At 42.9% G+C, this 18,862-nt stretch overlaps 1 protein-coding gene across 2 annotated transcripts in view; it reads right to left on the bottom strand.

Moving 5' to 3' along the window:
- Positions 1–18,862, bottom strand: part of bchs (WD repeat and FYVE domain containing 3 bchs) — a 227,185-nt gene that overhangs the window by 195,158 nt on the left and 13,165 nt on the right. For both annotated transcript variants that reach the window (XM_037413472.2, XM_037413474.2), the window contains exons 5-6: positions 8,816–9,008; positions 2,135–2,321 (exon numbers count right to left, since the gene is read on the bottom strand). In XM_037413472.2, the coding sequence (XP_037269369.2) occupies positions 2,135–2,321; positions 8,816–9,008 (380 nt within the window). The remainder of the gene's footprint in view (positions 1–2,134; positions 2,322–8,815; positions 9,009–18,862) is intronic.

The following is an 18,862-nucleotide window of genomic DNA, read 5'->3' as shown; positions in this document are numbered from 1 at the left end:
TCTGTTTTTCTGCAAAACCTACAGTGGCAACCGTAGCCTGCACCCTAGGGAATGCCTTGAGTGGTGTCATACGCTGCCCGAATATCGCTAAGGGAGTTGCGTGCAGAACGCAGGAACAAAAATAAGTATCCTGTAAGCTTTTCTTCCACAGTTCGGGTTTTTTTTCGCGATGCCAGGAACTGACAAAATATGTTCGGACCGGTAGAGCCGGAAAGTGTGTAAAATTTTTGGACTGCAGAGGGTTAATTGCACAAAAAAAAACACAGCGACTTCAACCAGCCCGGAGCAGCTGCTTTACAGGTATTCTAGAAAATGGGGAATTTTCAAGCTTTTTTAATTAAGACTGCAGAAGCTAAAAAAATAGAGGAAAAAATGTCTTAAATATGAGCATTTTACATTTGGGTACGACACATTTTTATACCAAATTGCTATGCATTTTTAACACTCATGTTTACTGAAATGTCAGTAGCTGAAAAAAAGAACTGTGCCATATTCTATCACATTCCTCATTTAAACAATACTGAACACAAACACGAAAAAAGATGACAAGGTCTTGAAGAATTACAGGCCGATCAGCTTGCTCTCCGTAGTATACAAGCTATTTACAAAGGTGATTGCTAACAGAGTTAGGAAAACATTAGAATTCAATCAACCAAAGGAACAAGCAGGATTTCGAACAGGCTACTCAACAATCGACCACATTCATACTATCAATCAGGTAATAGAGAAATGCTCAGAATGTAGCCAACCACTAGCCATAGCATTCATAGATTACAAGAAGGCGTTTGATTCAATAGAAATATCAGCAGTCATGCAGACACTGTGGAATTAGGGCGTAGATGAAGCATATATAAACATCCTGGAAGAAATCTACAGGGGATCAACTGCTACCATAGTGCTTCATAAAGAAAGCAAGAGAATACCAATCAAGAAGGGTGTAAGGCAGAAGGATACAATCTCCCAAATGCTATTCACCGCGTGCTTACAGGAGGTTTTCAGAGTCCTAGAATGGGAACAGTTAGAGATAAGAGTTAATGGAGAGTACCTTAGTAACCTGCGCTTCGCCGATGACATTGCATTGCTGAGTAACTCAGGGGACGAATTGCAACTCATGATTACGGAGTTAGACAAGGAGAGCAGAAAGGTGGGTCTTAAAATTAATCTGCATAAAACGAAAGTAATGTACAACAACCTCGGAAGAGAGCAGCGCTTCGAGATAGGTAACAGTGCACTTCAAGTTGTAAAAGACTATGTCTACTTAGGGCAGGTAATAACCGCAGAGCCGAACCACGAGATTGAAGTAACTTGGAGAATAAGAATGTGGTGGAGCACATTTGGCAAGCACTTTCAAATTATGACAGGTAGTTTACCACTATCCCTCAAGAGGAAGGTATATAACAACTGTATCTTGCCGGTACTTAGCTACGAAGCAGAAATCTGGAGACTTACAAAGAGGGTTCAGCTTAAATTGAGGACGACGCAGCGAGCAATGGAAAAAAAAATGGTAGGTGTAACCTTAAGAGACAAGAAGAGAGCAGAGTGGATTAGGGAACAAACGGGGGTTAAGGATATCATAGTTGAAATCAAGAAGAGCAAATGGACATGGGCCAGGCATGTAGCACGTAGACAGGAAAAGTGCTGGTCATTAAGGGTAACTAACTGGATTCCCAGAGAAGGCAAGCGGGTTAGGGGGAGACAGAAGGTTAGGTGGGCAGATGATATTAAAACTCAGATGAGATTACCAAGTGGCCCGATACAATTGTTTATTGAGATTAAAAAGTTTCCGGGTATAAATTGACAGCAGCAAGCACAGGACTGAGTTAACTGGCAGAACATGGGATAGGCCTTTGTCCTGCAGTGGATGTAGTCAGGCTGATGATGATGATGATGATGAACACAAACACAACAAAGGAAACTGACATTTACATTAAACAACTACCCTCAAGCCTCATTATAGGAAGATCAGATCTGTCACAAAAATACTGCATTACAGCTGAAAATTCGTTATGAAAGTATATTTATAACACTGTATCTCAACTATTTTTCACTTTGTTATAACGAATAATTTGATATATCCATATTCGTCAGCGAGGTTTGAGTGTATTATTAGATATATATTTAACAAGAGTTTTACCTTAGAAGGAATTCGGAGAGGAACACATATCCTTGGCAAGATCGAAAGTCATCAAGAAGCAGCTGCGAAACTTCACTTGAATCCTTCAGGAAGCAGAAAATGGTGACGAACATTTCTACAACTTCTAATGGGGAAAGTTCTTGCACACGCTGCACATTTTCTACACACAGTGCGACACAACCTTTGCCTGAAAAGAGACAAACATAACGCCAGCACATTTAGGATGGAACCTCCAAGATAACAGGTTTTGGAAAACAAAACCAACAGTCATTTTATATGCAGTCGGAAAGAGACAGAGAAGAAGTGAATCCTTAATATCTATAGAGACTAGTCTAACTGCAGGAGAGATGATGAGAAACAAACAAAAAATAAGTGCCCATAAAAAAAAAACACTTAAGCCCCATACAGTGTAGACCACTTATAATGTAACCACTTAGAGTGCAGGACCGCTCACAATGCCGCCTTTTTCGACTCCCGTTTATTCTTCCATAGAACCCCATGTATACGCATACCGCTTACTGTGCAGTCCCCCAAGATGAAAGACCGGTTGTAATACGGTTTCCGGAAAACCGGTTACAAACGTGCTAACGGGTCTGAGTCTGAAAGGATGCGTGCTGGGTGCGCCGCTGCTGGGGAGCGAACGACGAGGTCATTACTGAGGAGGAGGGCATGCGGAGTGAACGAACGGAGGGCAGAAGGAGTAAAAAGAAAAGGAAGACCGCGGCACGCTGCGCGGGTTTCCAGAGTGAAGGAGGAGAAGCGGCCACACGGCTACAGTGTAGCATACTCACGGACAACTTTTCTTGGCAATGAAGAGAAAGCTACGGGGGTGGAGTTAGGCCGCGTTCACACTGAGCATTGCGGCCGCCGAAAGTGCTCCGAATCCGGTTCGGCGGCGGCGAGATCCGCCGAGAGGGTCCTCTCCGCGCCGATCGCTCTCGGACCGATTTTTGCGGCGTCTGCCGCCGAATCGGTCACCGCGGACCAATAGGAGCACTAGTCAAGGAATTTTGAAAAATGGCGGCCAAGCCCTACTCACTTGTTATGGCGCAGTGCACATAACTGAATGTTGAAACCAACGGGAGTTTAACCTACTGTGTGCCTACTTCGCGTCCGTATTTCGTGGAAGAGGTGATCGAGCTTGCTGTTTGCGTGACCGAGCTTGTTGCGGTCTTGCAGAGGAAAACAAACCCACCAACGCAGCTGGCGTTGGTGGTTTTTCTGCTCTTCGTGCATTACAAGACAGCCACTTGCCAGCAAAGTAAGCAGTACTGTCTTTTCTTGTTTCTTGCGTACGAGAATCGTCGAAGTATACACCACCGGATGGCGTAGTAGCGTTTGCGAGCCGCGACAACAACCGGGTGACAGCGCATCCATCCCGCGTTTGCCCCGTAGTAGATGGCATATTCGGCGGCGTGGGGCGCGTCCAGTGCGAACAACGCTGCGTTTCGGCGGCAGGGAAATTTCGGTCGCTGTAGAAAGCGGATGTTTCAGTGTGAACTAGGCATTACTGCACATGTACTCCTCCACCAACTAGTTCGATTCGGCTTGCGCTTCAAATGACATGGACGCTTCGAATGACGGCAGTGTTTGAATGATAGCACTGCACTCAATTTACTACATGTGCTTAGACAGCCATTTGTTAGTGAGATTTGTCACAAGCTGCTTCAGTGACTCGTCAAAATAGCTGGATGGTGACAAGTGCTCACCCAAAGATGAAGACACCATTTTGACAGTGAGGTGCACGTAAAACAAGCGACATTTTCGCAAGTGCAAAAATGTGAAGTTACAATGCATGAACAAAACAATTATGAATATGTCATTGGGATGTGCTGGGTCTCTTTATAAACATCTCCTAGAAAATAAAGTGATGTTGTTTTCTATGATTTTCACGTGGAAATATGGGTGCAATTGTAGGACTACAGTCGCCAATCAATTTTTCGGACTCCAAAAATTCGGACTTGTTGAATATTTCGGACTTCAAAAGTGCACCATCAGGGTTCCCATAGTGCTAATGCATTTTTTTCTACCGATTTTTCGGATGAAAGTTGGATTTTTTGGACTAAATCACTTGTTTTGAGCTGCACCACGAACCTGTATGGACGCCGCCATGTTGAATTTTTCATCGGCTTGACTAAGCTTAGTGGCTTCACTTTAAAATCACTTTCCTGTCCCCAAGATTGGAAAGTAAACATCATATTTCAAATGTGGCAGCTTGGGCTGGTTGGTATGACATGACGATAGTTATAGCACGAGAACAGAATGACGAAGCAGAGACAAGAAGAACCTTCGTGTCCTACGTGTCCTTGTCTCTGCATCGTCCTTCTGTTCTCGTGCTATAACTATCGTCATGTCATACTTCAAGTTTCGGAGGCCGTGTCTGCTTTAGAAAACGCGGCACGGACCATTTTTTCGTCTTCGATCAGCCATAGTGGTCAGCACTGTCGTCATCGCACCGCACAGGGAGGAGGCGGAGCTGCACAGTGGTGAAGTGAATGTTTAAAGACTTCGCTCGTGGGGACGATGACAATTTGGTGCGTGGAGCCCACAGTTGAAGAAATTCTTCGCCCGGTTGTGCCGGAGCCAGAGAGCGGTTCGGATGATAACGACGATGAGCGCCCACAGCTGTCGGCAGCGGAGATCGCCACTGCGGTGACGCGTTTGTCGAGCATTTATGGTGACGACGTCACCTTGGTCCAAATACAGGCGAACAAATTGCTTCCATGCGTAGTATGAGGCAAGGCAGAATCATAGACTTTTTTAAGCCTGCCTGATGCAATTAAGTTCATATTTCTGACAAAAACGAATTTTTCGGACTGTTCAATTTTTCGGACTTTTTTTCGGTCCCCGCCAGGTCTGAGAAATCGGTCGGCGACTATATATTCTTCAGCAGTGGCACATGCTCAGTTCAACTCCGTAGCTTTTCTTTCATAGCCAAAAAAAGTTATCCGCGAGTATAGCGACTCTAGCATGGCTCCCTCCCTTATCAACTGTGCTTAAGAGTTTCCTACGAAGAAAAGCGCCGTCATTATTGACCTTGCTACAGATATCACGTTTGCTACCTCGCCTGTAAATTCAAACCTTCACGACTTCATGACGCAAGCTTTCACCTTTGCAGCCAGTGCGCAGTCTTCCTTGGCGAGTTTTTGTCGTAGTTGATTTCCCAGCCGCAAATGCAAACTTCGTATCATGGATGCTGTTCTTGGTTAAGTGCTTGAGTGTGATCTATTCGATGCCCTATCTTCATGTCTTGGCCGAACATCTCGTGACAACGTCCCAAATGGCAGGCTAGGCCTGATCAACATTGGTTACATTGCAGTAGCAGTCGTGTGCTATCTAAGTTGTGGTTGGTACAGAATCAACGAAACTCTTTGCAGTTGCTGCACTTGAAGGAAAGGGATACATATCGTTAATGGAAATAAGGGTGACACGTGTAGCACTCAAATGGTGGTTCGCTATTCGATTGCAATATATTGAAATTGGGTGCGCCCCTGAAGTCGAACGATTGGTGTCTCTCAGGACATAAAATTTCAGACGTGATTCGACATAGCTGCTGTGTAATGTGCATAATAGAGGCTATCTAAGAAGCAGTTTGCGAATTTTCGCAATGGTGCTTTTTTTTTTTTTCTATAACCCACTCCACCTATATTACGTTCATTTTGTTGGCAACGCGGGTCTTTGGACGTTAATTTTTTTTAATTCGGAAATTTGAATGGTTGTAAGCATGACGCATCACATGATTTGATTCTCCAACATGCAAAGATGCATGCTCAACAAGTTTTGGGCAAAAGCAGCTTTTGAATAAGGTTGTTTTGATTATAGTGTAGTACCGCTTATATTGCCGATATACGTATGCAACTCTCGTGGCGGTCTATACTGTAGTAACACATGCACTAACACTCAAACTCAATTTAATAAGTCAAAATGACTCATAAGAGTCTAGTACACCATCAGTACACAACCCAAAAATTGTCTTTAGCTAGGCGACCATTTATAAAAATAGAAAAACCTGACAACTAAGCTTTATAAATTACCACAAAAATCAGGGAATAGAGGCCACCGTCAATGATAAATATGATACTAAATCCAGTAGCCATGGTTAGGTGTTTGCTTCAGCTGTGGGAGATCATGGGTTGAATACCTCACACATCTGACTGCCCACTGGCAAAACTGTGTACAACCATCGCCCAAATCAGATCTCATGCTTTGCTAAGGGCATTCAAATAGCTTAATTTTCTCACTGAACTAAACATGAGTATTTAGAAGTTCTACAATAAAGCACAGATAGTACATTTTTCTGCTTCATGAAACAAAACAAAAATGTGGAGAGCGAGGGTTGTAAAAAAAGCACCCCTATTTCCTTAAATGTATGCAATGATGTGACAAAAGTACCACTTGGCCCTCTGGAAAAAAAAAGTTTGGTGCTAAACTATGTCCTCATGAAACAAAAAAAGACCATGATCAAGGTCAGGAAAACAATGCTTTAGACCAGGGGTTCTCAAACTTTCTGGCCTTGGGGAACGACAACGGTTTTCCCAGGGTGCGATGGAACTCTTTTTTTTTTTTTTCCTTAAGAATGAAGACAACGAAAAGCGGGAGTTAGGGGGGGGGGGATGCAGGATGACACTTTTTGATGCATGGAACCACAGTACTAACACTGCCTGCACTGTCTGTTTTATTTATTAATATAAAAGGAGGTCATCACTGTTGATAGAGAACTATAAATATTATGTGGACCTGCAATTCGTTTGCACCCCCCCCCCCCCCCTGGCCGATCCTACATCGCACGCTTCAGGCACTGCACTCTGTAAGTAATGTGTTCACGCAACTGAAGTGCTGTAGGTACAGAGCCTGTCTTATGTAAAAAAAGGGGGGAGGGGGCACACCTGTTTAACTGTGAAATGACTGTCAACCGATACACCAGTCATGAGGCTAAGCCAAAATTTTCATGTAGCCCACAGCATATCAAAGTGCAGCTGTCCATTTAGATTACAAAGCCAATATAGTGCAATGGCAAATCAGCATGCATGAAAAAATGTGCCTCATGAATGTCGGCACACCATTAGTTACAAATAAAGTGCCGAGATGCCCGTTAATGTTGTTTGAACTGGTTTGAACATCCAATAACATCTTCTGTACCTCCACTAGCAGAAATACTGAATCGATCCCCACACCCATGTCCAAACTGATTCTCATTTACTGTTCCTGGAGTTCTGGCCAGGAAGCCTAACTATCTAGATACTCTAGATCTAGATCATTGCAAGATTGTATTACCATTCAGGTTGCTGCTTGACCAGTCTGAATTACACTTGTCTAGAGAAGTCAAACATGTGGTTGCTGACACTAGCACTGTCCACAGCTGCAAGCTAGCATCGGTTACAAAGCTCCTGTTCATGCTTTATTATAGCACAAAGACCCAACATGCAATGCGACTATGTTTGGTTTGGTTACATCGTTGATCTCTTTATACTTTTGCAAAAAACGGTGGCTCAATCGGCTGCCTAGCCACTCTAGACAAGTATGATTCAGAATCAACACCTTACTGAGTCAGTAAGGTGGTTCTTCAGCTCTCAGAATGCCATGATGGCCACTGCCAAAATATTTAGATCAACCAGCATCTAACTGCCACTTTTTTCATCCCATTATGATGAGTCAATTCAGTCAGATTATGGTGAAACATTAGTGAGAGGGCAAACATAGCACATACGATTTCTGGGAGAGACAGATGTCGAAACATCTTTCATTTATTTGAGGGAAGGAGGGAGAGCCCCTACAGGCCCAAACCAAGAATAGTTTAGGGCTATAAACTCCCGAATGCCAATTTAAGGAGACAAAATATGCACTTTGGTGCAGTTTGCACTAGATGCACTTCAATGGGTGCAGTGAGGTACCAAGCCATATGATTTTAGCAAAATGATGCAAATGGTGCAGTAGAACCACTGAAAATTGCAGCATGGTTCATTGACTCATCAGGCTTTGTTTCAACAAGAAGTTGAGTTTTCTGTTTGTCCATGTTGAGTTTGGTGTTTGTTCATGCTGGGCCATTTGTGTTTCAACACAAATCGCCCAACATGGACAACTGTGACCATCTAGCATCAAGAAATGCAACCAAGACAAGTATAGTCATCAGTGGTTTCATGTGGGACCAATTTTTGTTGATGTTGAATGCAGTTGTCATCGGTCATTTTGGTACAATATCTCATGACTACACTCATCAATGGAGGGGTAATGAAGTGATATTTATAAGAATGCCATTGGTTTTGTTGAGCTGATGGTTTACCATATCTACTTTTAGCCACAATTATGCAAAGTAATAAAATTGCTTATATCCTGAATAGCTAAACTGAGAAATCGCACCTGATATTACTTGAAAAAGCAAATATTTTCACACTATACAGTGCATATCACGGTACTTCGTGAGAAGTAACTTTCAAAAATAACAAAATTTCAATAGTTGTTTCCACACGTGCCACCTATTGGCGAGTCAATCAGTGCAAATCTGTACAATTCGTTCCCCAGAGCTTAAACCAGACATATTTGACTGAAAGTAGTGTGAGCCAATATTACCATAGGGGACATAACCCCCGAAAAACTTTGATCTTTTCAAGCAACTGCCTTCACGCTAATAATTTTCAGCAAACCTTGTCTAGCATACCAAGCATTCGCATGGGGGTCACTCACTGTGAATGTAATTGACAACAGGAGCGGTGAGACCATGTCGAGACAGTGTCATGAGCACTTCCGAGGCACTCTTGCGCCACACATTGTTGTACAGTGGACACCAGGTGGTAATGGCGCTGAACAGCAGCGTCAGGTCATCCTTCCGTGCCAACTCTTCTGCAGGAGCAGGGTGGCTGCACAGGCGCACTAAGACCTGCACAAGACATGGCAACATATTCTATGACAGCAGGCAGGAGAACAAGATGCAAGTAATGAAGTCAACGGTTTCACTTGTGAACTGCAGACATAACTTTTCTTCAAGCTGCATTGCTATGGGAGTAATGAGCGTTACTTGAACACTGTGCCTGAAAACTTTTAAAAAATGCTTTATTGATTTCAATGAAACTCACTGAGTTACTGTATATTTGTGTGCTGATTTCAAATATGCATTTTTTTTCCTACTACAGTATGTAGTTTTCAAAATCCAGGAGCCATTTTGGGAGTCATATTCAAACTGGGAGGGTTACAAAGTAATTAAGCATGTCAGAATGACCAAGAATGAGTACAGAGTGCAAGAAAACAAGAACAAATGCTCTAAGCCCATCTGAACAAAAGTTGTGGTGTGCTAAATATTTGTGAGTGAAATCCTAGCTTGACATATTCAATGGTTAATGATCAACATATCATGACCTCTAATCAAACGGGCTTAGAATACAAATTCTTGTTTTCTTGCACTCTGTACTCCTTTCAGGTCGTTATTATGTGCTTAATTACTTTGTAACTCTCACTTTAGATACACTATGGCTCCTAAGAAGTGCAGAAAATGTATGATATTTAAAAACTACACATTATACAGTACACTCGCGATAATTCAAACTCTGATAATTCATACTTTTGGTTAATTCAAACAAAAACCAATTATTTTGGTTGGCCCTCTATTCTTTCAATGTATTTAAAAGCCTCTTAATTCATACTCTATCATTCAGTTAATTCATGCTTTTTGCAGATCCTTAGCAGGTAACATCAGCTGCTTTCACACTACTGTTTAAAAATTTGTGTGCTTATATAATCCTAACAGTCTAAAAATGAAAAATAAACACCTGAAGCCTTCAAGGAAAAAGGCTTTGCAAGTAAACAAATGTTTGAACGAAGCACACGCATGGTAAACCGTGATGTGCCTCAACTGGAATAGAGAGCTTTGTGCTGAAGGTGCATACTTATAGCAATGAAGCAGTTGGAAATTCACAATTTATATAAAAGGTCACACCAGCAGTAAATGGCCAATAAACTTGTGGACTTTACACTTCTTTCTGTTCACTGCATGCAGTTAGGGCTTAAAAACAGTGGAAAATTTTTTAAATGCGATAAAATAAATGCCTAATCGTAATGTGCCGTGCCACCTCACCCAGAGTCGCTTATCTGAAAACTTCTGATAGTTCAAACTTCTTGATAACTCTAACAAAATTCAGAGATCCCTTTGAATTTGAATTAAAGAGATTCGGCTGTACTACAAAAATATTTGCACATTTGAAAGCTACACACAAATACACATGAACTCAGCAAGTTTTGTCTCAATTGATAAAAAAAATTTTCAGGGCCCATGTTCTCCCTCAAGTTGCCCAACTGAATGCTTCAGTGTGCCACCATTCACAAACATCACTGCTCCTTTAAGATAGATTGTTTCTTAGTGTGAGCACTAAGAAAACATCAAAGCAGCTGAATAATAAAAAAATAGGCATTATCAAAATTTTCAACTGTACCAAGGTGAAAACGGAACAAACATAACACACCTGGCAATATCAGGGGTGTACCAAGGGGGTGGCACACTGGGCACGTGCTCCCCCTTCCCCCTCCGAAATATTTTTTAACCATGGCATAGATAGCAAAAAATGGCCATTGTAAGGGGGTGCCCCTACCGAAATCAATGTAGTGTCCCCCTTCCCTCCCCGAAAAAAATTTCTGGCTATGTGCCTGGGCAATATGAACACATAAGCTTTTTGCTTTTGTGCAAATAAAGCAAGGGTCATGCAAGGCCCTGTTACAGAGTGAACTATTATTGAGATGAATTAAAAGGCTAGGTGCTTGCAAGCCACAACATTTAAGCTGAAACCTATGCAAGTAGAACAAACAACAAACTACTAATCTCAGGTCTGTAGAGTCAGCAATTTACTTCAGACTGAAACCTCATCACATTAAAATCCAGCCTTTTACGCATATTACTATAGACTTGCCCCTTACATGTAGATTTTTACGTCTAAGGGGCTACAAATTATGTCTGAAAAGCAGGGCAGTAAGAAAAAACTTTAAATTCACTAATATAAAAACTCATTCTTGTAAACGTTAAACCCCAGAGCCAGCAGTACTTTATTCAGGATTTGATATTCCACTGACAGTTTTCTTGATAGTGACCTCTTCACAGAGGCATACTGGGCAATGTGCCACATTCATAGTTTCATGAATATGGCCCATGAAAAACTCAAACAAGCACAGGCTCAGCACAATGTGGTGATCTGTGAAAGCAAAGCTATTTTACCTACTCTGCGAGTGCAGTTTGCCTTCGAAATCAGGTACAAGTTTTGGCAAATATGAAAGACATCAAACACTTTGTTTGCCCAATTGCTTGCCCTACACCATGGAGCAAGAAATATCTCAAAGGTGAAACTTCTGTCGGAACGGGTGCCCATGGGCATCCAGATTGCGTCACAAAAATAGCATGCACCAACAGAGGCACAGCACTTGGAAACGACTTGTGACGTGAAGCTGCAATCACAGAGCAGAAAAAAAGCTACCAGTTGCTGTAGGCAAACATACCAGTGTGTGCTTTTTGGCAGCACTCATGAGTCAACAAAAGTGGCGTTTTCATCAGAGGGCACATAACTTGTTGTTTATTTATTTAATTTTTTTGCATCAGTTTATGGAAGTGTGAGCAAGGATTCCACGGCGATGGAGCGAGAAACTCACACAGCTTAATTGTGCTCCTTGTCCACGCTCTGTGTGAGTGGGCAGAATGGGATGTAGTATGATGAAGCAATGAATGTAGCATGTAGCTCCAGGAGCTCTAAAGGCCGATGCAATATTATCGGGCCACTAGAAATCGCAAAGCTGCCACTCCTAAATGCTTCTTGCTCTATGCCCTACACTAAATCCAACCAACACGCAACACTGAAACCCATCACGTACCCAGCAAACAAAAAAAGCTTGTTTAAGATTGCATCAAAGCATTATGGGGTCCTAGTTTATGCAGTTTACATTTCCTGCTTTGTGACACTGTGCACCCGTATGCATTACATATTGCCATGAGAGAATGTGTTTATTTACAGATGACATGAAATGAAGTAAAAGCAGGAGCAGCATACTTTGCCGGACAAGACCAGCCTGATTCACTCAACCACACAGTCCAAGCGCCAGCTTTACTAGTCTTCCTCTTCTTCTGAATTCTGCACACTCGCACATTTCCATTTCATTTTCCCCAAGGAAATAGAAGCTCGCCCAGCAAGTCAAATATGCCTACGATCGTACTGTTTGAAGCACACTACATAAATAGCATGCATAATGCGCGATCGCTGGTTACTGGCCATCACTCGGGCGACAATGTAGTTGGTCACTTAGACCAGTGACTATCACGAATTGGCCAGAATGGCCAGAACTTCAGGTACAATCCTTTTCTATGAACAGCAGTCGACAACCAAACGTAGGCACAAGGAGAAAAACTTCCAGGAATATTCTTGGCATCACAGCAACTCTTGCTTTGTTCTTGCGAAGACAATGTTTGAAGGCGTGCTAGTTAACGTGATTCTTCAGAGTGACACAATGTCTGAGCGATGGAAAGATCTTCCCGATGCAAAAAATGCAGAAGTGTCCAGAAAGCTCCAAAGCTTTCATGCATAAAGCAAAAACAAAGGCACATGTCTAGTAACTGCATGCTTGGTGGTATTATACACGTAAGTAACGAACAGTAAGATGGCGTCCCAGTTTCTGTGGCCAGCATCAACGTACATCGATAACATGTTCATCAGCGTGCTCTACCCTCTCTCTGAGACTGTTATATAGCGGATGATAAGGAGTGAGTGTCGATAAGAAAAACCAGAAAGGCACAAAAATGTCTTCAACAACATCAGCAATAAATTTTTGTCCACAGTCACTAATGATAACCCATGAAGTGCCATGACACAATATGACCCGCTGAAACAAAAAAGAAAATAACGTGGCAGTTGACGCCAATGTAAGCGCATCTTTTTCCATATATCAAGTTAAAAAAATTAGCAGATTTTATAGCTTCGCTTGAACGCAATTGCGATGACCTGTTCCTGGTGCGTACTTCAAACACTTAGTGCCTGAAACCTTTCCGAACTTGCTATACACCCACTACTTCACTTTAAAAAAGGAATAGGCACAGTCGCATGTGTGCCTTGTGCAGTGCGTGACCGGCTTTAAACCATGAAGTCATTATGATAATCACATGTCCTGACGCCCGCTAGCAATGGGCGCTTGTACCACACATTATTGCTGCAATATTTCATGTTCTGTTGTGAAGGATGTACACAGGACGCATGTGTTTGTAAAGCATGAAAGTTACTTTCACTGTATTTTCAAGCAGAGCAAGTTATTTTCACTGTGTTCACAAGCAGACACGTGGCCGTGTGGTATCTGCTGGCCATGCAAATGACTCGAGTTTGATCCCCACTCTGCCGCAGAATTTTTTAAACTTTTTTTATTTGCATCGTTCTCGATTTTTCGGTCATGCATAAGATCATGATTTTTTGCTCACAAGCAATGATGCCAATGACGACACCCGAATTTCTGTGAAACAAGTTCTTTAACGTTACCGCGTTAATAATCCAGGCATACTATAAACATATTTGTGGCCAGACAGGGTCTTAAACGGGTCAGAGCAAGTTAATTACTTTTTCAAAAGGAGATGTCAGTGGCCAAATGGGCTCCAAATAACGTGCGGGAGCAGTCGTGGGAGCAGTCGGGAGCACCAGCGGGAGCAGCTGGTGACGTGCTGTTTTTTGTGGAATTTCAGAGTTTCGGCCAGTAAAACCTCTGACGAAGTTGGTGTAGCATATATGTAAAAACAAGATGTCCGGATGTTATACCATCATTGAGCTGTGTGAAAAGCAAAATTTAGGGTGCAAAACGAGTTTGAATATTGAAGTGTGAGTGCAAATCAAACACTTATCGAATATTCCTAGTAGTTTGAAGTGAAATTGTGAAGAAAAAAAGATGGAGAGGATTTCTAAACGTATTCTCATGACATACCGCAAAACAAAAGTGTTTTCACTAGGTTGATGAAGCGCTGGAAGAATGGTACTTCATAGTTGTCTTATCAAGAATGAAGCAATGCAGAAGCCTAATTGTATTAGTGCATGATTTGGTGCAACCAAAGTGTTGCCGACAACACCTCGCACGTGAAAGGCAGAGATGCTATTTCCTCAGCCTCTCCTCTTCTTTCAACTTCTGTGGAAGCCCAAGGGATGTGGCATACAAGGTTGTGCTCCCTTCGAGTTAGAAGTACAAATCTGCCTCATAGACGTAAACTTACAAAAACATGTGAAATTTTCGATGCTCAAAATCTTTGCCGTCTGATTTTTGAGACTTACTACTTAAATTTTAGGTCCAAAACAGCATTATAATAAAGCCCCCGCTGCTGCCATATCGATCGCTTTCATGTTGCAATCAGCGTTTTCTCGAGTCAATACATTTGCGAATGTAGTGGAGCTTGAAAGACAGCTTTGCCACAATACGGTGATGTAATGAAATGAAGCATACTAAAACTCCAAAGAGGTCACTAGATTTGATGTTCACAATATTTTGCTTCGACCGTAGTGGAGCCTGAAAGGCAGCTTTGCTGAAATGTGAGAACATAATAAGGTGAGGTATATTACAGGTCTGAAGGGGTCACTTTTATTCAAGCGTTCACTGAATTGTTCTTTGGTAAGTTCAAATAGCGAAAATTCCAGTGCAAATCGAATTCAATAGCAAGCGTTACTCGAAAAATATTGGAACTTTAGAATGTTCGCACACGCCTAGTCGTTGTACATAGAACAAAGGATGACTGGGCGCAAGCTTTCTGGCACCACTAGAAACAACAGGAGGCCATCAGCTAAGTAGTTCCTCTTGTACAGCTACCCATTAGAAATCGCAAAATGCTTTCTGGGGGAGCTATGCACAGCTTCCAGTAAGGGTATCAAGGTGTGGGTCGCATTATTTCTCGCTCTTAAAGTACAGTGAAATTCCTTTATAAAGGCATGGTCTGGAGAGCAATTCTTGTCTTTTATACGTGATGACACTTATAAACAGGGTACCTCGTATCATTTTTTTATCCGTTATTTTACTGTAAGCACACTCGTGTCTCTTATAGCCATTGGTCTCTTATATCAGTGTCTCTTATAAAGGGGTTTGACTCTATCTGTAAAGTCGGACAAAACAGAAACTAAATAGCCATCAAAGTCATCTTCATCAGCATTGGTGTGCAGTGAAGGAAGGCGTGACAGGCAGTCAGCATCTGTGCGACATCATCACCTCTTATAGGTAAGAGAAAAGCTGTACGCTTGAAACACAGCACCCGAAAGGCACCCAGATGCCAAACAGCCAGACGGGTCACAGAGTCCAACAAGCTAGCATAGTGAGTGATGGTCTGTCATTGTTCAGCGCTCAAGCTCGGTGACAGTGTAGTTCTTCCCTGCCCTAGTCTGTGTCCAACTGGCGTATGCTTCGACGTGCTGGCCAGCACAGCATCAACACGAAGACCACTAGCATCAGTAGGCATTTCAGTGAAAGCTTCCCCATCAAAATGCTTCAGAATGGATCCTGAAGTCAGCTAAAACTTCAGTTGTTAAAATGCAGCTTCACATTTGGAAATGAGCATTTTCCTTTACTGCACCCCAAATTTTGGTCATCGCAATACACTGGCTAAAAAAAAAAAAGATTTTGTAAGTTGGTCTTCATCAAAAAATGTTCGCATAACTGCAAGCAGCCAAACAAATTCAGTTGGCGACATTAAACTTTTCGCAGCAGTGCATGCACTAAAATTCATTTGTAGTACAGTCAAACATGGTTATACCGAACCCACATGTATCGGATTTTCGCGTGTATCAAACTCGTAAGTTATCCCCTTGACATTCCAATGTAAAAATTTAGAAAGTTGCAGGTTTATATCAAATGGTATTTTCACCCTTCTTCCGATATATCAAATGCCACGCGAGCTGAAAGGTGCGCTTTGGCGCTCGCCCCCCCTCCCACTGATCTTTGCGGCAGCGCGGCTCCACGCGCGAGTTGGAAGGCACGCTCTGGCACTTGCAGCGCCCGGCGACCTCCACATGGCACCGACCCGAAACTTAACCAACTCCGGCAAAACCCGAAACGCTCGAAAAAATGTAAGGGCGAGGGGGCTCGGACTGTACAACCTCTAAGTAGCGGAATGGCTTTTTTCTTTCTCTTTTTCTCTCTCATGCTTTTTCCACGTACCCGTCGGCTCGGACAGCAGGCACGAAGAAGCCGCCGTCCTTCTCCTTTCGCCTTTTCTTTTATTTTTTTGTTGCTTTTTTGCGAGCTTTGATCAGCCAACCACAGCTCGAGCCTTTTGTTGTAGCCCTCGCAGGTGGCCATCGCCTCCCAAGCGCTTTCTTGCTTCCGCTGTTGTGTTGCCTACGTACCACCGCATGTGCAGCATTTCTCTTTTGCGTGCTTGGTGTGCAAAGCCACTGCAGACTCCTTAAATTGCCGACTTCTCATGTAGCTACGGCCAGCGTCAAGAAGCGCAAGACCCTTGACTTTGCGACGAAGTTGAAAGCTATTCAGCATGTTGAGGCGAGGGAGCAATATTCGACTGTCGCGGACAATTTCGGGATACCACGAAGTACTCAGAGTACTTTGTTGAAAAACAAGGCAGATATCAAGGCATAGGAGGCAGAGCAGCGAACGTCGGGAGCCTGTCATCTGCGTGCTTCTGCCTACAAGAATGTAGAAAAGGCACTCTATGTCTGGTTTTTAGAAGTGCCCGCCAAGAACATTCTGGCGGATGGTCCGATGCTGATTGCCAAGGCCAAATTGTTTGCCGCTGCACTCGCTGAAACAACTTCGCCAACAACAGCGGGTGTCTTCACCAATTTTGGTAAAAGCGAAGCTGTCAGTAGCTAGGACATCCAGCAGTAGATGACGAAGGAGTGGCCGAAAATCTCCGTGAAGTTTTCTCTTGTGGAGATCTTCAATATCTGGCGAGATGTGAAGACGGACACAGTGGTCAACTGCTTCTGCAAGGCAGGCTTCGAGACGGCGGAACTTGCGGATGAAGATGACAACGACGAGCGCATAGATGATGCGTTACAGAATTGTCGTCCCGCTTCCCGGCAGCAGTTCCACACGAAGTGTCTGCGGACGACTTCGTGGAAGTGGACTGCAATGTCCATGCCGACAGCTCATGTGACGAGGATCATCGAGAGGAGGCACTGGCTACACGCGCATACTCCGCCGCTGAAGTGGCATCAGCCTTCACCATCATTCACTATTGTATCGGCCACATGTAAGGAACCGGGCTGTCGCACCTAGGCAGCCTTGATAAGATCAAAACTAGCATCTTCAACATTTCAAAAACGAAGAAGCAGGCCAAGATTAGCGATTTTTTTCACGCAAATAAGTCATTTTCTTTGCGGCGTGTGTGCGGAATTAGTTATCATTCTTGAATGCGCCTATTGTAGGTGATGATCCGCTACAGGTAAGCTCTCAGGGCATCTATTTTTTATATCAAGTTTTTCATACATCGAAGTAATTCATGATTCCCTTTGAGTTTGACATATCCACCTTCGACTGTACTGAAAAGCATAAGCTAGATTTAAGTGCTTTCATTGGGAAATTATTCTTTTCTTAACCAAGCCTTTTCAACTTGGGCATCATAGAGAAAAAGCTCAGTAATGTCTCGAAGCAAGCAGTTACACCCTTTTTCACATCGATCGAGATCACTTGCAAGATACTAGCCTTGTCATCAACATATGTACTCTGAATGATCCCGCTTGTTATATAAGGGAGAGGTCTTTGCACTTAGTGCTACTGGCTTTGTGGAAACTCCATGCCCGTCAGTTACCTCCCTACAACAAAACCACCAATATCAGGCTTTGACACAACAAAGCATGCGAGGTGCTTAATATGGAACAATAATTACTATGTAACAAAAATGTGCTATGTAGAGTCAATATTAACGAGAACTAAGCGACAATAATGCCAAGGAAAGTATGGGGGATATTATTTGCAGTAGTTATAATATAAATGTGAAGAAAGTAAAGAGGACGAAAAGATACCAAACTGCCTTCAGGGATCGAAACTGCAACCTTAGTGTCGTATTAATGCAGAAGATTTGCCCCAAACTCTATTACTTTTCTGATCAGAAGGAACATAAAAGAGCACTGAGGTGAACCCTTGCTCCCAGCCACAGCCGAAAAAGGTGCTGCGTGCTCTGTGACCATTTGCTGTCACCCAGCACACAATTTGAAAAATGTATTTGCAATAAAACTACGTTTAGCTCAACCATTTGACCACTGAAACCAGCAAAGCGTTGTTTAATGTACTGCCTCGGTTCACAGAGTTTTCTGCAAATAGGTATACTAGAGAGAACTCTAGCACTATCGCCTATGAGAAATGCAATGCACGCAACTTCAGACAGCATGGGAATGACAGGGAGTACACAAGTTTGCCTAGTCTTCGTACTTTTGGCTCCGTGTGGCCTAAATCTGATTTGCCGCAATAGGAAGCCCAGCAAAGCTTTCGCAGTTACGCTTCGCCACCTTGAGCTAGTTTCTAGGCTTATCATTTCTAATCTGCTCATAAAGTTCACAATGGTCCGTTATTTTATTTGAAACAAAACCAGAACACAGCAAGAAACAAAGCCACAAGTGCATTTGAAACCCGCAAGCACAAAGACTAGGCAAATTTGTGTACTACCAATCATTTCCATGGTGGCTGAACGATCGCAGCGCCCGAGTCTCATCTAGTCTATTCTGGGAAACTCTATGCCTCGGTTCTCCTTTGCGGCAGCACAGAAACTTGGTTATATTGAAATTGTGAATAAACATT

This window comes from Rhipicephalus microplus, chromosome X (assembly GCF_043290135.1).
Source record: "Rhipicephalus microplus isolate Deutch F79 chromosome X, USDA_Rmic, whole genome shotgun sequence".
Taxonomy (NCBI): Eukaryota; Metazoa; Arthropoda; class Arachnida; order Ixodida; family Ixodidae; genus Rhipicephalus; species Rhipicephalus microplus.
This window is presented reverse-complemented; position numbering and strand designations above follow the sequence as displayed.